We start from the raw sequence: 17,056 nt of genomic DNA on the forward strand, positions 1-17,056 counted from the left end.
TCGAATCGAAATAATCGAAACCGAAAGGCAATAATCGAAATCGAATCGAATCGAAAGAAACATGAATCGTTACACCCCTATTTCCAACCGATGTTTTTTTCTCCCAACAGGTTCCCTTGGATATTCAAGGATGAGAATGTTAAGGAGGACATGCTGGAAATTTTGCAAATGTTCCACACCTATCTCCCCAACTCTAGTGATGCAGCCATTGGAGTGGATGGACAGCTGTTTTCAGGTGACCAGTTGACTGTGGAGAGAGCTATCAATGTAATAGCTTCAGTGGCAAATGGACTAACACCACAGGATCGCTTGGATGGGATTCACTTGCAACTTGGGGATTGGCATGCCTCAGTGAAATTGCTACGTGTAAGTGTCCATATTGGTGTACTTGAATTACAGTCAAGTCCATTTAAAACACGATGGAGGGCCAATTATTATGATCTGGTATGCACATCAGCAGATATGCTTCACTTCTCATTTTTTACTTACCAAATTAATGAGGGAATATACAACGTAAAGGTGAACTTCTGAAATTCAGAGCTAATTGTAAATGAAGAAGCAAATATCCAGATACCTTCTGCTGAACTCTCATAAAAAGATAATTCCCCAACAACTATTGTTTAAAGCCATGCTTTGTTCATCTTACCTACATCTTTTATCCAACATCTGGGGTGCTTAGCTCAAAAGTTACATGTATGGTCCTCTTAATTCACCTTCCACTTTCTCAATATTTTTTTACTTAAGGAAATACTCTGTAGACTTCATTTATCTTAAAGTGTGAATAAAATGAAGTGAACTGAACAATGGCTAAGACTGTAATAGCATGTCTTGACCATGGACAGCATTATTTTCTAATTAGGTTATTTGTTTTGTTGTTTTTAATTGATCTATTCAAGATTCTATAGTGGCTCTTCAGCTGTTGACCAGTGTACCATGTTTGCGGACCATACAGCGATAAACCGGAGGAATGTTTGCAGTGAAGTCAAGGCAGCATCCAGGGCAGACAGGGATTTCCTATCAGTGTTGAAGTCCAGGGTTATTGCTGCTGCCATGAATGTGTTGGGACTTGAGAACAAAACAGGGAAACCATCCAAGTTTGTTCTTCTTCCCAATATTGAAAACCTCCATGAATCAAACAAACTCAAACTCCTGCACGAGCTTGCAGCCAAGGTGGTTGATGGTTTTATTTTTCAAGACAGTAGTCATTTGGTGGACCGCATCCTTAATGCTGAAGAAAAACAGCAGGTGTTGCAACAGCAAGAGCTGACAGATGATGACAAGTTTCCATGTAGGTTTCCTGTATGTAACGCGAAATACAAATACAAGAGGAGGAGGAATACTCATGAACTTTCTCATGATCCACCATTTGTTGCTGAGGAACCTTCTGTTGAGCTTACCACTGCTATGCCTTCACCATCCTTAGACAAACAACACAATGTTGATGATGTCTACAGTTATAACTGTGCTCTTATGACTGATGCCATGTTATTTTTCAATTTCCTTGATGCCATAAAGGAAGGTGATGGTGCACGAGTCATGCGGCAGTATAAATACTTTCTTCTCTACTCTAGAGCTGATGAATCAAGAAGCACCAAATATGCACTTGAGATTTTATACCAGTTCTTCTTAGTTCATGCCTTGTTGTCAAAGAGGGACAGGGAGAGGTTTATTTGGAACCGATTTGTGAACAATCATGGTGTGAAAGGGGGAAATATCCCCCTTGATGAAGATATGGAACACAGTAACAATTTTTTTAAGCAAGGGATAAGAAATTTGGGGCCTAATTTGACAGAGTCCGCAATTTCGCGAGTGTGCAAAGCAAAGAATGCAACACGCACCATTTAGACAAACTTGATGGCAGTTTGAACAGACAAACCCACTCAGGCAAGCATCCAGAAGGTTCACCAGATAAAGACATAGAAGAACTTGTCAACAGGGCTGTTGACCTGGATGTTTTCACAGAAACTGATGGGCGACACTACCAAACATTCAATGACTTTAAGAGGGACAGACTTGAAGACCTGAATCTATCAAGTCTGTATAAATGGATCAACAAGCACAATAGGAATATCCAATTGGGCTCACGTGCTAGATGAATCATTTTATTGAGGAATCTTTCTTTCAAAGCCCCAATCCTTTCCCCAAAGTATTCCCCAGAGTAGCAGTTTCATGGCTTTGACTATAGAACAGTAATAATATACACTTAATGTATGGTTCCCGTGGAAACAGTTTCTGTTTTCCCTGAGTCCTTTGTCTCGGGAAACATCTGAACTAAAGGGAAAACAAACTAACTAGTTTCCCAAGGGACCATACATTAACTGCTGGCTACCTCAACATTTTCCAAAGTCACTTAGGGCTTTATTCCACTCACCCCTTCGATTAATAATATTCGATAAGATATTAGTCCACGCCAGTCCAAGCGGCTGCGAAAGGAGACTAATAAGATCAAGATTTTATTGAAAAAAAACAATATATTAGAATGAAGAACACATGATTACTAACATTTTATAAAATTGCAAAATACAAAGGATCTAATTTGATACAGATCCTAAATTTAGATGGATTAAGATTGTTTTATCACTAAGGCCTCTGATCAGTTTCATAGACCCTGGCTTTAGGCAACTGAATAGGTAAGATTTACCTTGTTTGGACTTTCTTTAATGTCAAATGGATTCTGCATTAGGATAACTTTTTTGATGGTGTCTTCAGTTACCTTTGTTGCTGTTGCAGGTTAATGCAACCATTGGGGTATTTGGAGCAAGGGACCACAACTCATACAGCTTTCCATAGCAACGACGAAACGGAGCCATCTCATTGCTTTGGGATGTCCCCCTGTAAAAGAAAAACCAATAACCATCAAAAATTTAAACTGCAGCAAAACAATGAAAAGGATGGTATTTGATCAATTTGCTTTGCAAAGCAAGAATAAAATTTTATAAGTGGAGTGCTAAGCAGAAACTTTAAGCTTATATATATACAGATTCCACTTACCACTGCCTTACTACGTGGGCTTCGTCGATGGCCAAAGCACATAATGTTTTGGAATACACAGAATTTCCAAGCATTGTTCTCCACCGTTCGTTTTGAATCCAAGCTTCTGGAGAGCCAAAGACAACAGAAATCTTTCCCTTTTCTATCAAAGTCGCCTCTTCTTCAGTGCAAGAGCTAATGCTCGCCGCTGTTACTCCCTTGCCTCTCAAATATTCCACTTGATCATCCACTAGAGTGAGCAAAGGCGACACAACAACACAAATGTGGCCTAGCTGACTTGATACGTGGTCGATGACTAACGGCAAAGCTTGAAAAATCAGAGATTTTCCGAAGCCAGTCGGAAAATTAATGAAAATATCCTTTTCCCTTTCAATTAACTTCGATGTTGCTAATTGCTGATGCGAATTTAAAGCCTGTATGCCGAACTTTGACGCTTCAAGATTGAAAGCTTCTTTGAGATCCGCCACTATCCGATCCATAAAAGGAGCCAGGTGATTGGTTGAAATTTAAGGCGCGAACATTCGCAAGAAAATGAAAGCAGCACATTGATTGGTTTATTTCCGAGAAAGGAATGTATGTCGATTTGAAGCAGCCGCGTGGGAACGGGGAGCGTTGCGTGATTCCGGCCCGAGCGGCTGCAAAGGAGACTAGTTGAACCACTGCATCTAAAAAATAATGCATGTGCTTATATGTTTAAGCTGGTTTAACTCTTCTCTATAGAGAAATCTCACCTCAGCCAGACTATTACTGAATTCTTCCTCACCGTTACGTCATTCAGGGATCACGTGAGATTGCGCGACCTGCCAGCTCAGCTCAGTTCGTTCTTGCTTAACGAAGCGAACAGAGGTGTTATTTCACCTCCCTGTCTGTGTTCGAAATTGAGGAGAACATTAGGGCTACAAAAGCTATACCGTAAGAACGGAAGACTTATCGGAAACTTTATATATATAAGCGTGGTCGATATTGGTGAAATCACCAAAGAACGACGAGCAGTGCTACAGTGTGTACAGATTTCGAAGACCTGGCGGGAAAACCTGAAGCCGTGTCCCAAGAGCCAGAAATTGTCAGCATAAAAGGGAAATTCCCAGTCGTGAAGAAAAGTCACTAGGCCTAAGAGCAGCAAAGTGACTGAAAAACCTAAAGCCGAGCTAAAGCAAAAAGGCAGGCATGACGAGCAGGATACGGCGAGTACATGCTCCAGCGAAAAAGCGCACTGTATAAATGGCGCCAAAATTGGATCTGAGCCGACATCAGCAACTGGCGACTTCCCGAAGTTTTCTTTGCACGACACATTAGTAGCAACAATGAAAGCTGGTTTCCATCAGCTTACGAATATTTTACTTGAAGAGAAAGCTCAAACAAATAGGAAAAGGCCAGCAATCTCTGGGGAGTTAACCTGAGATAGCGACGACATGTCTCACTCCGGGGAGATGAAATCAATCAAAGCAAAGTGCTCCCCCGTTAGCGGTGATTCTTTGAGCAACTCAGGTCCTGTGAGCGATGTTGAGGGAGATATTACCGTAACTCACTTATTCGGCAATCCACTTCCCTGCCAGAGCCCTCGCTTGGCGAGGAAAACGAAATTCTCTGTGCAATTGTTCAGGAGTACGATCTGGAGGAGAAGTGTGGACCTTCGGTAAATGAAAAGCTGGCCACTATTGTAAACACAATGGCGCGATCAAAGCTTGCTGATGACAAGTTGAAGGAGAAGCTAACGCAGTATATTAGGCTCAAGAATTGTGAGAAACTAGTGGGAACGAAAGTAAACGACGAGATCTGGGCAAAGATCAGCCCTGCAACTCGGAGTCGAGATCTAAAACTCCAAAAAATCCAAACTACGTTGTTGAAAGCAACGAAGGTCTTCGTAGAAGTCACTGATAAGTTCTTAGAGTCAAAAGATCAGTCAAAGAGCTCGCTTAATTAAGAGACAAAATCACTTTTTGATGCGATTGCATTGATAACACATGCCCACTGTGACCTTAATCACAGACGCCGTGACCTCGTTAATCCAGACCTCAATAGGTATTATCAGCAACTCTGTTCAGAGCAGATAGAACTAAAAGAAAACCTTTTTGGGGATGACCTTCCCCAAAACATCAAAGATATCATCATAACCAACAAGGTGGGCAATACATTGACAGACCCAAATGGGAAACACACGCGGCCGCATCGTTCAGGTGGCCAAGATGTCCGACGAACGTATTTTTTAAAAAAACGGTCAACGGTCTGGAGGAAGATTCCAGACCCATCAACAGAAATGGCAAAGAAACCAGAGGAACATTCCATATCCTCCTAGAAGAAGGAGGAGGGGAGAGCCCAGAAGTAGACCAAGGGTCTCAGGTGGGTTCCACTGCTTATGAGTTAGTGTTGCACAAGCCCTACGATTTAAGGCTGGTAGAATTCAGTATTACTTTAAAGAATGGGAAATAACATCATCTGACCGCAATATACTGGATATTGTCAGAGGGTGTCATAGAACTTAAGAGTAACACCCCGCATCAAAGGAAGCCTCCAAAAGAGATAAAATTCATAAATGTGGAAACGGGGTTTATTGACACTGAAATCAAGAGACTACTGGGAAAGGGTGTAATAGTTCCCAAGTTCCCATGAAACTGTAAAATTTGTATCAACAATTTTTGCAAAACCAGATGGGTCCCACCGACTGATATCAAATTTGAATAGGTTCAATGAACACGTAGTTTATCACCATTTTAAAATGGAATCACTGAAATCAGAAGAAGGAAAAGGGAAAGCCAGTGAAGACAAGAAAAGTGAAGGAAAAATCTGGGCGAGGACCGAGTTACGTTAAGTTGGAAACTACTACGTTTAGCTGCGTTAAACGCGAGTCTGGGTTGTTAAACGCGAAGATTGGTTTGTGAATCGTGAGTTTGGTTTATGTGTCGTCTGTTGGTGTAACGTGGTTGTTAAGAACAGGTCAAGCACAGGACGCGAAGGTGAACGGAACTGAACTAAAACAAACAGCTTTTTTTTTATCTTAATAGTAATTACTCTTGTAAATAGTTTTAGTGTACTGTAGTTTAAATTATCATATTTCTGTAAATTAATTAGGATAAATAATTCAGTTCATTGTGTTGTCGCTATTTTTAGTTGCTTTATTGTTTTACTTAGGATAATAAATATTTGTAGGCGAGAGCAGGTAACATGGCGGACAGACGCTCCAGCGTATTTTCGCTTATTTTCTTCTTACATCTGCTCGCAAGGGTGAATATCACAAATTTGGCTACCGCTTTTCGTGTTCGCTTTTGACAGCGACTGGCAAGATGACAGAACCCGACAGAGCTTTTATCTTACCTCCGAGTTCCAAGGACGTACCTAAAAGAAGAACGAACAGAAGAACGTTTATGAATTGCCGAGTTCCTTACGACGTGCCAGGAATATGTTCATTCCAAATGAAAAAGCTCCCCGGCGATGTCCATCCAAACCCTGGCCCAACTCAGAGGCGTATTAAGTTTCCTTGCGGTGAATGTAAGAAGTCCGTCCGAAGTAATCAAGACGCCATTTTGTGTGCTGTGTGCGATCAATGGTTTCATGCGAGATGTGTTGGCATGGGCAAGCAAGTTTTTAAATACTACTTGTAAAATCATCACCTTGACTGGGAGTGTGCTTTTTGCTCCCTGCCCAAGTTCAGTGACTCCTTCTTCGACCTAACTGGGAATGAGTCGTTAATAGAGTTAGATAGCGTTCAAAATGAGTCCAACATCAATGCTGTTGCTTCGCAGGATAAAGCGATTCCGAGGGACGATACTGAGAATTATCTCCAACAAGCTGCCCTACATCTTAACTCCTCAACTAGGGATTTAAAAAATTGCTCATAAGAACGTATGCTTCAGAAAATGTCAGCTTTCATCCTTGATTCTTTATTGCTGTACATGTTTGCTTTTAGGTACTGAAGTTGTTGATATTTGAAGGATTATTCCTTGTCTCTTATAAATCAGTTATGACTCTGTGACAGTTTTCCTTAACAGAGTTCAAAACATGTTAGCATAAACCTTATATTAATAAAGGCATCACTCAGGTTTAAGAGAAATATTTATGTACTGTGAGGGTATCAGCCCCCCAAAAACTCTCAGTGATGTCCATATAGAATGGACTGTTTTTCAATACTTGTGATTGTAAAACATGTTGTATTTGACAAAAAATACACAGTTATGGAAAAGAATTTGTTAACTGCTGGGGATCCCATACTTAGTATTTTGGAATGTTTTAATTTTTTTATTCTAAGACATGTGTTTCAGTTGAAAGAAAGATAAGCAGGAAAAATACTCATCTACTGTTGGGGGCTCCAGACCAAAATAATCACATGTTTGGTTTCCATACATGCATGTTATGGCATTTCTCATTAAAGCACATACTAGGTACATTTTACCGACTTTACTCAGACCTATCTTGAAATTGCTTTTAAAATCCAGAGCCTTAAAAGATTTGATTACATCTCCAAAGATCCATTCAACTGCGGTTCGCACTCGGCTCATGGACAAATTAAATGCTTCCATTCCTGGGGTTAATCTTGCATCTCTAAATGGTGCCTGTAGGTGGACCCTCAAGGGATATGCTGGATCCCCATACAAGCACATGTTCTGACCAGTAGGAGAATGGGCGTGGTTCTCCAAATCATCCATGAGACCAGAATCTCTAAGCATGCCGGCGTCATGACGTTTACCCACTGAAACAGCATTTAGGAATATGTTATTAGCTGAAGTGTACAGCTTACAAGAGGAACTTCGTTAGTTATTTGGAGGAGGGGTGGGCAACATTAACCATGCATGGTGCTTGTTCCTGTTCACTCTTACTCCTGGACCCCACCGCCCACCCCACCTTAATTTGCCACTTGTGTTCAATATATACTCTACAATCGAAAATATATCTCATTTCACAAAGCATTTTACATCAGCATTTAATTCCCCAGTGCTTCTAAAAGTGCACATAATTTGGTGCAAAGTACAACTCGGTGATAAACTTGGTGAAAAATAATAAGCAAATAAATGCAAGTGCCTGCTTTAATACCTACAGGTCCATACAAATTGGCTATCAATCCATTCGGTAAGGTCACTGATTGAAACTTGAGAGCATGGACTCTCTTGTGACCATTGTTAACAGTACTTGGTTTGTGACCATACTGAGAACGGGAACTGGTCTTCCAAAGCGGTATATCATATCACTGTAGCGGCAAGGGAAACTCATTCGCTTTAGAACCATACATAAACCCTCGATACCATCGGCCACTGACCTCTGGGGGCAGGTAAAGGTGTCTGGCATGCCAAGAGCTTCGGCTAAAAGAGGAATATCGCGCTTCTCCACTCTGAACTCCGATTTGCACTCGGCTTCTTCCATGTTTTCTAAATCAAAGCGATGGTAAGCATCATAGGAAAAATCGGGATTTCTGGAAGTGTTTTCTTCAAGGAGTAGTAAAAGCTCTTCGTCCGTAATTAGGCCTTGGCTATGGCTTATTAAGGTTATATCTCTAGCATCTTTTAGCGAAGACATGTCAACACGGGTAGAAGTCTGTGTCTGAAAAACGTCGACTGCTTAACCTTCCTATTTCGCGCCAAGAACGAAGGCCTCGATCCAGTCTTACGCGGCTTCTCTGCCGTTCGTGTTGTCAAGAACGTCTGGTGCTTAAGCTCTCTACTATCATCCTACTTGGCGACTTCAACTGCGATCTTCAAGGTATTGAAGACAAAACAGGATCAGAAATGCAACCTAAAACCAAAAGACTATTGTCGTTGTTCTAACTTTTCGGTATCACACCTGGTTCAAGCACGTTAATTGATTTGATAGTAACAACAAAGCCTGACCTAATCAACCGTAAAGGTGTTCTACCTTTGGGAATTTCTGATCACTGCCCAATATATGCAACTCTTAAACTCAAGCAAAAACGGCCGCCGCCAAAAGTGATAAATTTAAGAAACTATAAACGATTTCAAGTTGATCAGTTTCGGGCTGATATTGCAGCTGCGACTTTTCACGTCGCTCGAGTCTTTGAGGACAAGGATGATGTTCTCTGGGCTTGGAACAAGTTATTTAAAGATATTTGTGATTTACGTGCACTGACAAAATACGTTAAGATCCGGAGTCAATCTTCTCCATGGATAAATAATGATATCAGACGAAAGATGAACCTAAGGTATAAGCTGTTTAAGAAAGCAATTAGCACTAAAAATCAAGAAATTTATGCCAGATACAAGAAAGTTAGAAATGAGATTACATCTGAGATAAGAAACGCGAAGGCGCAGTTCTTCAAGGAAAAGTTAGCTGACGTTAAATCTGCAGCGGCTTTCTGGAAGTTAATTGCAGATGCGACAAATCCCGTCAGAAGAAATAGAATTGGACCTTTAAAGAGGGAGGATGGAAGCCTTGCCGTCAACAACGTAGAAAAGGCTAACATGACTTCTTTGCAAATATCGACACTAGACTTGTACGAGCCAACAGAAATTTCCCACACCAGGGCGACCGCATCAGTTGCTTAGGGCCCTCTGTGACTGAAATTACCATCTGCGAAGATTGTGTCAGACGTAAATTGAAAGCCATCAATCCAAATAAATCTGCGGGTCCTGATGACATTGCACCTAAATTGTTAAAACTAGCTGAGCCTGCGATTGTCTTTCCCTTGGTTGATCTATTCTCATTCAGCGCTCACCTAGGAGAAACCTTTACCACTGGAAGAAGGCTCGTTTGATTCCAGTATATAAAAAAGATGACGAAGCTGACACAAAAAACTATAGACCTATATCGCTTCAGAACAGAACAGCTATTGATGCTGGTAAAGTAGTTGCTGTGGCATTTGTCGACTTCAGAAAAGCTGTGTATCTCATGCTATCCTGCTGCATAAGTTGAATTCTCAATTTGGAGTACAAGGTTCTCTTCTATTATGGCTGACATATTATCTAACTGATCGAATTCAATTCACGGTAGTAAACGGCCAACACTCAAATGTGCTAAATGTAACCTGCGGGATCCCCCAAGGATCGGTACTTGGATTGTTTGCATTGTACACCAATGACTTACCAAGTGCTGTTACCTCTGGCTTTGTTTACATGTACGCAGATGACACAACCGTTAACTGCATCGGGGACACTGTCGACAACTGTCTACCTTAAGGAGAATTGCAAGGCCTGGTTCGTTTTGTTCACATGCATCGGGGACACTGTCGACAACACTGTCACTTCTTTGAAGAAAGCTTTATCGGAATTGAACAGTTGTTGTCTAGAGAACTCTTTAAACCCTCACTCGGCAAAGTGTGAAGCTATGCTGTTGATGAGGAAACCGCACATCGGGCCACTAAATTCGGTTGCAATCGCCGAACGAGCAAATACCTCCTTACTTTGAGGAGTGTAGCGTGGATATTACGTTGGCGCGATTCCACTAAGGACGCTCAAACACTTCTGTCCTCAAAAGAGTTGAAGTGTGGTGTCGACGATCAGTTGGCGCTTCATATTCATGAACAGATGCAACATGCCGGTAATGGGTCAGTTATCTCCGGAGTGCCAAGGCACTTGGATCCTGCAATCGAAGAAGACGGTCTCGTCGGTTATAAGAAAGTGCCGAAAATGCAGCCCGTTTCTGGCTGCTCCTGCGTCCGAACAGACTCCACCATTCCCTCGATGCCGTGTAACCTGCAGACGCCCTTTAGAAGCTACCAGCATGGATCTAGGACCCTCTACCTTAAGGAGAATTGCAAGGCCTGGTTCATTTTGTTCACATGCATGTCAGTGAGAGCCATACATTTGCAGGTTGTCACATCGTTATCTGTAGAAGCATTGATTCAGGTCCTACAGAGGTTTATGAACAGACGAGGTGTTCCACAGCTATGTATCAGTGACCATAGAACAAATTTCGTAGCCGCAGCCAAATAGGTGAGAGAGAGGAATCTAGACATGGAATGGCAGTTTGTGGTCAAACGAGGTCCTTGGTGGGGAGGAGCCTGGGAGAGATTAGTGGGCGTTGTCAAGGGACTTCTTCGTCGCTCGTTAGGCCAAGCTGTGCTTTCCTGGGAGGAATTCGTAACTGCCCAAACTGAGATGGAGAAGGTCATCAACCGTCGACCTATCACCTATCTATGAGAATCGAGTGAACCTGGTGGTGGTGTGCCTATCCCTTTGTGTCCTTAGCAGTTCCTGCTGCCACCCCGCACTGGTGGCAAAGAAGAAGAAAGAGAACTGAATACCTCAAAAGAATTTCAACAGAGGAAAAACAAGGTTGTCTTCTATGAATGACCTTTGGAAGAAAGAATACTTTCACAAGGTGCTGGGATCCCAAGGGGAGGTTTGGGCTACACAGCCAAACCCGTTGAAGAAGTTGTACTGGTGGCTGATGACAGAGACAAACGCCTTAATTGCAAAATGGGTGTTGTTCAAAAACTCGTTATTGGTCATGATGGAAGATGCTGAGCGGCTGTTGTTCAAGTTAACTCCGGATTATTGAAAAGACCAATTCGCAAATTGTATAAGTTAGAAATCTGCGCGGAAACAGTCAAGCTCCCTCCGGTCACAAGTCTCCCCCCAAGGATTCTGATGTGAATGATGATGATGAGATACAGATCAATATGGATGAGTTGCGGGACGAAGAAGATGCAGCTGAATGTGAAGTTTCGCCTCCGAGGAGAACTCGGAGTGGAAGAGAAGTTGTTCGTCCTCACCGCTTTAAAGACAAAAATGTAGTTGCAACATGCTAATGCAAGTTGCAAGGTGGAGAATGTCGAAAGTAGAGAGTTTTGAGAATGTTTTAGATTTGCAGACCTTTCCGTGACAGTTGTTTTTGCTTTGCATTACAAACATATGCGAGGGAGAGATTAACAAATAATGTTTGTATTAAGCTTTTTGTGATGTTGAGATAAAGTTATTTGATGTTTCTTTGGAGTCAGATAGTTGTTTGACGATTCTTGTCGGCGTGTTAGCGCTTACGGAATCGAACACTTCCTTTTCTAGAGTGTCTGGTAAGCCATGACGACAACTCACTACGGACAATGGTTTACAGGAAGTCGACACACACCGACAGATTACTAGACGAGTCATCCTACAACGCTACATCACACAAAGCCACAAGTATCAGAACTCTAACACAACTTGTGAAACTAGTATGCAACACGACAGACAGCTTATCCAACGTGACCAAATACCTTTACCGTGTTTTTTCCAAAAAACAACTACAACGAATACTTCACCTGAAGAAACACTCAGCGACCTACTGCTACTACCGAAACAAATGATATTGCAACTCCTACGACTACAGCAACCATACTGTACATTAAAGGCATGTCTGAAAACGTCTTACGCATCTTACAACCCTTATATCCGCGTCACTAACAAACCCATCACCGCACTATTTCAGTTACTAACCAACATTAAAGACAAGGACAAACCGAGGAACAGACAGGGAGCGATTTATAAGATAATCGCTCTGACTGCCAAGCTCCTACATTGGAGAGACTGGCAGAAACCTCTCAACAAGACTGACTGAACACAGACGGGCCACGAGGATAGGTGATGTCAACAATCACATTGCTGAACATCATCCACTTACAAACCACAATATTGACTGGGACTTTGCGCAATGCCTAAACCTACAGCACTAACTACTTTCAATGTCTAACTCTAGAAACCTGGTTTATTAACTTACAACAGACTCCCCTAAACAGGTGTCAACTACTACCGGCTCCATTGACGACATTAACATTACAAACAAACCGAACAGAATGACCTAACTTTACCAATAGATCGAAACAGACCAACCACGACCAACTTATGTCACTTGAGTCTTACAGCCAATAACATCACGGAAAAACGGTCCAATCGTTTTGCACGAACTGGACTAAGAACATTCTACTGACAACAACTATTCACGCGACTCTGAGGATGACTTCTACAAAGGTTGTCGAAACATCAGTCACCAGCACCGACAACAGTCCTTCTCAGGACTACACTCACCCGGACAATCACATTACACTTTCACAGAAATAATATGATCATCTAAAGACTTGCATACAACCCTTTCAAGTAGTTTCCCTGGAGCACTAAGCAAAGATATTGGTTGAAAATTGTTAGGGTCTAGTCCATTCCCTTTTTTAAAGATAGGTATATCTGAAGATTCTCTCCACTGCTGGGGGAACTTACAACAATCCTTGCTCTTTTTAAAGACCTCAAAGAAGCCTGGGATAGGAGATCCCTGTGCCAGTTAAAGACCTTTAGGTGAGATTTGATCTGGTCCAAGTAATGTAATTTATTGCCATGATAGTCCAAATATCAACAAGTTTAAACTAAAATTGAGGAATCAAATAGATATTTACTGAATGGACATTCTATACCTTTTTAATAGTATTTCTGTGATTTTTATATATTTTTTTTCTTGAACTTGCATTTATATTAATGCACATTTTTTATTTTTTATTGCTATATTTCTATAGTTTTTTCTTTATTTAGGAGATCCTTAATATAGGTGAACCTCTGGGCTTCCTTTTTCTTTATAACAGTTCTTATTTTAACAGTGCTTGCTATTTTTTTTAAAAAAGTATTGTATTATATACACACTACCCTTCTCCTCTAAACCAAAATGATAGCAATCATGTCAGAGGAGAAAGCAAAAAGCATACTTGCCAACAGCTTCTGTAACATTCATGGAAAAGCTGGGAGAAATGTTTCCATGGATTTGTTCCTTGAGCACAAGAATAATTCTTTAAAGGCAAACTTGGATCTCCTTGGGCCAAAAAGCTTTGGTTCACTTTGCCACACCAACAGCTTTAACACCTTCTAGCTGTATTGGATCCTACTTTTGAAATAATGGCAGCAATGGCACCAAACCATATTAAGCTCAAAATTTTCAAAGAAAACAGAGATATCGTTTACCAATATGACACCACTGTCACAACTGCAAGTCAATTCACAAGTACACCTCTACACTGATGATACTAACCTTACAGCATCTGCTCACTTCAATAATTGACCTGAACTTAGACTTTCTTTAAATACCTCCGCAAATGAATTGAATTATGTCACTGGGCCAACTCAAATAAACTCCCAATCAACAAGTCAAAGTCCAAAGTATCAACAATCACTGGAAAGCACCTGGCGCTTTCCAGCAATGAACTTGTCACAGTTGAGAACAAAAGGCTCGTAAATATAAAAAGTGCCACACTTTTAGGTTTAACAATTTATAGTTCATGTAATAATTCAAAAACGAGTGCTCGTGTTTCATCGGGGTTTCCACACATAACAAAACTGATGAAAGCACAAGGCCATAGGTCGAGTGCTTTTATTGTTTTCGAGTGTTTGAAAACCCCTATGAAACATTAAGCACGAGTTTTTGAAATTGCTTCTCAATTGTGCATCATTAGCCAAGAACAATGAAAAAATTCGGACTGATTTTGGCATCAGTGGGGTTGACATTGGTTTAATATTTCATCAAAGTATAGTGGAAAAGCCTCTGTCCAGTGTTTCATTGGGGCTTCTAAACGCACACATGTGGCCAAATTGGCATATCGTGATTGGTTTGTAACTTGATAAATTAATAACGAGTTTGAGAATCTCATTTCATGGTAGTGTTGACAATCTTTGCAATAAGCTTGCCTCACATATAGGTATTTTGAGTAAAATCAGAGCCTTTCTGTCACTTAGACAGTGACTGTTGTTCTTTACTGCCATGATTCTCCCAGTAATGAGCTATGTTGACCTCACTTGGTCATCATGTGACAAGGAATTACTTTACACTGTCTTGAAATTACAGAAATGTGCAGCTAGAATCATTTTATATCCTGACTGCCTAGCACCCTCTGCGACACCTTTTAATAAGCTGGGATGGATACCTTTTTATGAACACAGTAAAATTAACAAATGTGCTATTTTTTATAAGTAAATGGTTCTCTTCCAAACTCAATGAACACTTAACAATTTACAATACATAACACGACAGAAGCACGTGGTATGCTAGCTATAATTCTATCTGTCCTAATTTTTCTCAATTGTAGCCCCAGTTATGGCATCACATGTTTCTAGCTGACCTTTGGGAAGCAAAAGTTTAGCCTTGTTTGGCAAAAAAGCTTTTCTGGTAGACCTGGGCCATGCACCTATTCCGGCAAAATTGGTTAAAAAGATTACAAAAGGTGAGTTTGTTGAACTGGTTGACTTATTGTCAGCAAATCTGTGAGCAGGTCATCAGGAGCCCTACACATTCCTGGAAGGCAAGCTTCTGGCCTCAAAAAAGTGGCGGCTGGCCAAAGATGAAGACATCCTCACCTGGACGGAGGCCTTTACCATCTTTCAAATGGTGATGTGTACCTCACATCCCCACCACTAGCCAGTCTTAATGAAATACAAGCTGCTGATTATCCAACCAGCTCGAGAATCACCTGGTCAGGCCTGGCTCAGGACATTCAATACAGACATTAGATGACTGTACCTTTGTCTATACTTTCCAATGTCAGTGTTATTCCTAATTCATGCACTGTCATCTTCACCAGTTTATGTATGCCTACAGTATCTCCAAATCCATCATCACTATTTATCCACTCATTTCCAGCCAGCTCAGTAAACATAAGCATGATTTGCAGTCCTCTGGTAATCCAACCTGCACTGGTCAACTCTTCTATACTAATGCACAAGAGAGCCATTTCCCTTAGTCTGTTGGATGTCATTCTGGCAACACGAACTTCATTACCCAGCACCAAACAGTCTACCATGAAGGACAAAGCTGAAAAGATCCAAGGGACCCTTGGAAAAATTCTCAAGTGGATAAACACACTAATTGTTGTTCATTGCAGCACCAGGGAGACTCATGTGCCAGATGCAGTTCAGGCAATAGTAACTGCCCAACTCATTGCTAACACAGCCTTTTACTGCAATTGTGGCATGTACATCTTCTCCAGCAGAGAAGGATCAAGCAGTTGATCTAACACTAAGCAGACTACATCCCTTTAGCACTGATGACAGCCATAACCTCTGTGGAGTCAGTGACAAGAAGCTGCAAACTCCAGAAAAAAAATTGCTCGAGAAGATGACAGAACTTGTCTTCCAGTATTTTCTATCCCTATTGTTGCAAAACAATAACAAAACTTTGCAAAGCTACCGGTAATCCAGAAAAACAGATTCAGTGTTGCATTGAAATTTCCTGTCATATTATTAAGTCATTTTGCAAAAATTAAAATCTTGAACACTTTCCTTATAGAAAGGAAAACATAACTCAGCCAAAACAGGAAAGTGATAGAAGGTGACAAAACCACTGCATTAGGGATAGTGGGAAGTCTGAACAAACATTGAGGATCACATATGTTGGTTAAGTAGAGTTAAATGGTGGTCCTCATTAGTAGTAGAGCCAATGACTTTTGATAGACTTAAAAGTATAAAAAAATCAAACACTTTGAAATACAGAAAACAGTTAGAACAATGATCGAATCAACTTTTTCAAATGACAAAGAACCTTTTTAAAGAACAAAAATAACAGCATTTATGTGTCATCAAAAGTAATACCAAGTAATTCTCTCTAAATAATTTCCTTTCAAGTGACCCAAGTATAAAGGATTCAAGTGGTATGTTGTATTCCATTTTTACCATTTGCTAAATAGTCAACAAGATAAACCATGGAACAATATTGAGAATTAACCCACACTTTTCATCAAAGAGTTTCTATTTCTCAAACTAATAGCTTTATTTTCACCTGAATTTGAGTGAAATGTTATCATACACTGTTAATAACATTTTTTGGAAGTTCTGTGCTATACAAAGTCAAGTAAATGTTCATTAGCCTAAATTTATGCAGTTGAAATCAAACATAATTAAGTAAATATTAAACAACCATAACCTCTCACAAATTGTGCTATATCAATCCACTAAAAAAATTGACACAGTATCATCTACTGTTATTGATCACTACTTGTTCTGAAACTATTAAGCAACTTGAATTTCTTATATGAATCCACCATAACCTCTCACAAATTGTGCTATATCAATCCACTGAAAAAAATTGACACAGTATTATCTACTATTATTGATCACTATTTGTTTAGACACAATGATAAGTTAACTCTAAAGATGAGACATACAAGAACAAATGTTCTTGC

General features: G+C 40.5%; 2 protein-coding genes and 1 long non-coding RNA gene across 3 annotated transcripts; 1 reads left to right on the forward strand and 2 right to left on the reverse strand.

Moving 5' to 3' along the window:
• Nucleotides 1-134: 134 nt before the first annotated feature.
• Nucleotides 135-2,300, forward strand: LOC148726993 (uncharacterized). Its single transcript, XM_088727596.1, has 2 exons — nucleotides 135-366; nucleotides 897-2,300. Exon 2 carries the CDS (start codon nucleotides 934-936, stop codon nucleotides 1,843-1,845), a length of 912 nt encoding a protein of 303 aa, XP_088583722.1. The 5' UTR covers nucleotides 135-366; nucleotides 897-933; the 3' UTR covers nucleotides 1,846-2,300.
• A 132-nt stretch (nucleotides 2,301-2,432) lies between these two features.
• Nucleotides 2,433-3,485, reverse strand: LOC148726994 (uncharacterized). Its single transcript, XM_088727599.1, has 2 exons — nucleotides 2,992-3,485; nucleotides 2,433-2,832 (listed from the first exon to the last, which is right to left on the reverse strand). Exons 1-2 carry the CDS (start codon nucleotides 3,468-3,470, stop codon nucleotides 2,706-2,708), a joined length of 606 nt encoding a protein of 201 aa, XP_088583725.1. The 5' UTR covers nucleotides 3,471-3,485; the 3' UTR covers nucleotides 2,433-2,705.
• Nucleotides 3,486-6,848: 3,363 nt separating this feature from the next.
• LOC148726995 (uncharacterized) lies at nucleotides 6,849-16,785 on the reverse strand. The gene is made up of 2 exons (XR_015990050.1): nucleotides 8,017-16,785; nucleotides 6,849-7,675 (listed from the first exon to the last, which is right to left on the reverse strand). It is a non-coding gene; the product is annotated as an uncharacterized LOC148726995 (long non-coding RNA).
• Nucleotides 16,786-17,056: the final 271 nt, after the last annotated feature.

The sequence above is a fragment of the Stylophora pistillata genome, chromosome 7 (assembly GCF_964205215.1).
Source record: "Stylophora pistillata chromosome 7, jaStyPist1.2, whole genome shotgun sequence".
NCBI lineage: Eukaryota > Metazoa > Cnidaria > Anthozoa > Scleractinia > Pocilloporidae > Stylophora > Stylophora pistillata.